This window comes from Perkinsus marinus (genome assembly GCF_000006405.1).
Source record: "Perkinsus marinus ATCC 50983 genomic scaffold scf_1104296942014, whole genome shotgun sequence".
Classification (NCBI taxonomy): domain Eukaryota; phylum Perkinsozoa; order Perkinsida; family Perkinsidae; genus Perkinsus; species Perkinsus marinus.
Window position 1 is genome coordinate 630 of NW_003212304.1, and position 1,076 is coordinate 1,705.

The 1,076-nt window shown below is 47.6% G+C and overlaps 1 protein-coding gene across 1 annotated transcript; it reads left to right on the top strand.

The window, feature by feature from the left end:
* Positions 1-261: 261 nt before the first annotated feature.
* Positions 262-978, top strand: Pmar_PMAR005697 (conserved hypothetical protein; the record flags this gene model as incomplete). Its single annotated transcript, XM_002781513.1, has 5 exons — positions 262-371; positions 419-470; positions 515-587; positions 647-769; positions 815-978. The coding sequence occupies 5 exons, from the start codon at positions 262-264 to the stop codon at positions 976-978; spliced, it is 522 nt and encodes a 173-aa protein (XP_002781559.1).
* Positions 979-1,076: the final 98 nt, after the last annotated feature.

Sequence of the window (1,076 nt, forward strand, 5' to 3'; positions counted from 1 at the left end):
GTCTCTCACTGGGTATACGGCGGCTTCCACTAAACGGTCTTTAGAAGGCTTAAGACTCAACGATGGTCCATGCGATGGACTGCTCCGGTGGCTCTAATGAGCATCCATTCTGTCCGACAAGCATAATGGTCAAAGGGTCTTTTGCGTACAATAAGTTTTCTAGCGGTGAAGATTCCAGGTCATGTGAGATTTGTCCCTTATCAGCGTAGTTGATGTCACTCGCGCCTTCCGTCAGTTGATTGACTTGATTTTCATTGGGAAATGGGGAGGAAGGACGATAGACGAAGTCGCAGTAAAAGCCACGAGAATAAGTGGCGATCTGAAAGGGAAGAATCCACTCGTGAAGATGGAGAGGAAAATCAGGAGCCCGGGTGAGCTGCCTTAAGGGGTACATAGTATAGTTAACAGCATTTGACAGTTACTTGGGTAGTCTCTCACTAGAGGAACGCATGGAGTTGGAAAAGAAAAAGGTAAATCTTGGTCTGTCTATGGTGATCACTTTGGTTGTCATCAGGATGAGGCTGGACAGAAACAGTACGCCAAGGCTTTCATCGAGAAGGAAAAGAGAGACCAGTGGGAGCAAAACCGTAATAATATCATCAACTCTGAAAGAGGGAGCAGCGACTGTAATGCTCGTCGTTTGCAGAAAAATGGCAGGAGCGGCGCAACCACAGGGCTGTCGTCGCTGCTAGTGCTAAAGAGGAACGTGTGATGAGGGAGAACTACGTCATTTTCACCGGGGAAAAGGGAGAGGAAAACTACGTTGAGGGTAGTAGTCGATGATTATGTGTTGATCGATATGGCTTTGACCCAGGGGAAGAGGCAGGGTGGTACTACTGTCGTCTTTGTAAGAAGAAGTCGGCCACTTTTGAGATGCTCGAGATTCATATTGGCTCTAAGGTGCTGATCTGTGCTCAGCCTTTCCTGCGTTATATCGTGATCCTAGCAGGACCACGCGAAGCGAGTCAGCTGCCCTGAATGGTATGTTGTTGACGTGTTGCCTCCTAGGCCAGGTGAATCAGTAATGCTGTTATAGCTTTATTCAAGAGTTCACATTGGAGTGGTATTCAGTCTAC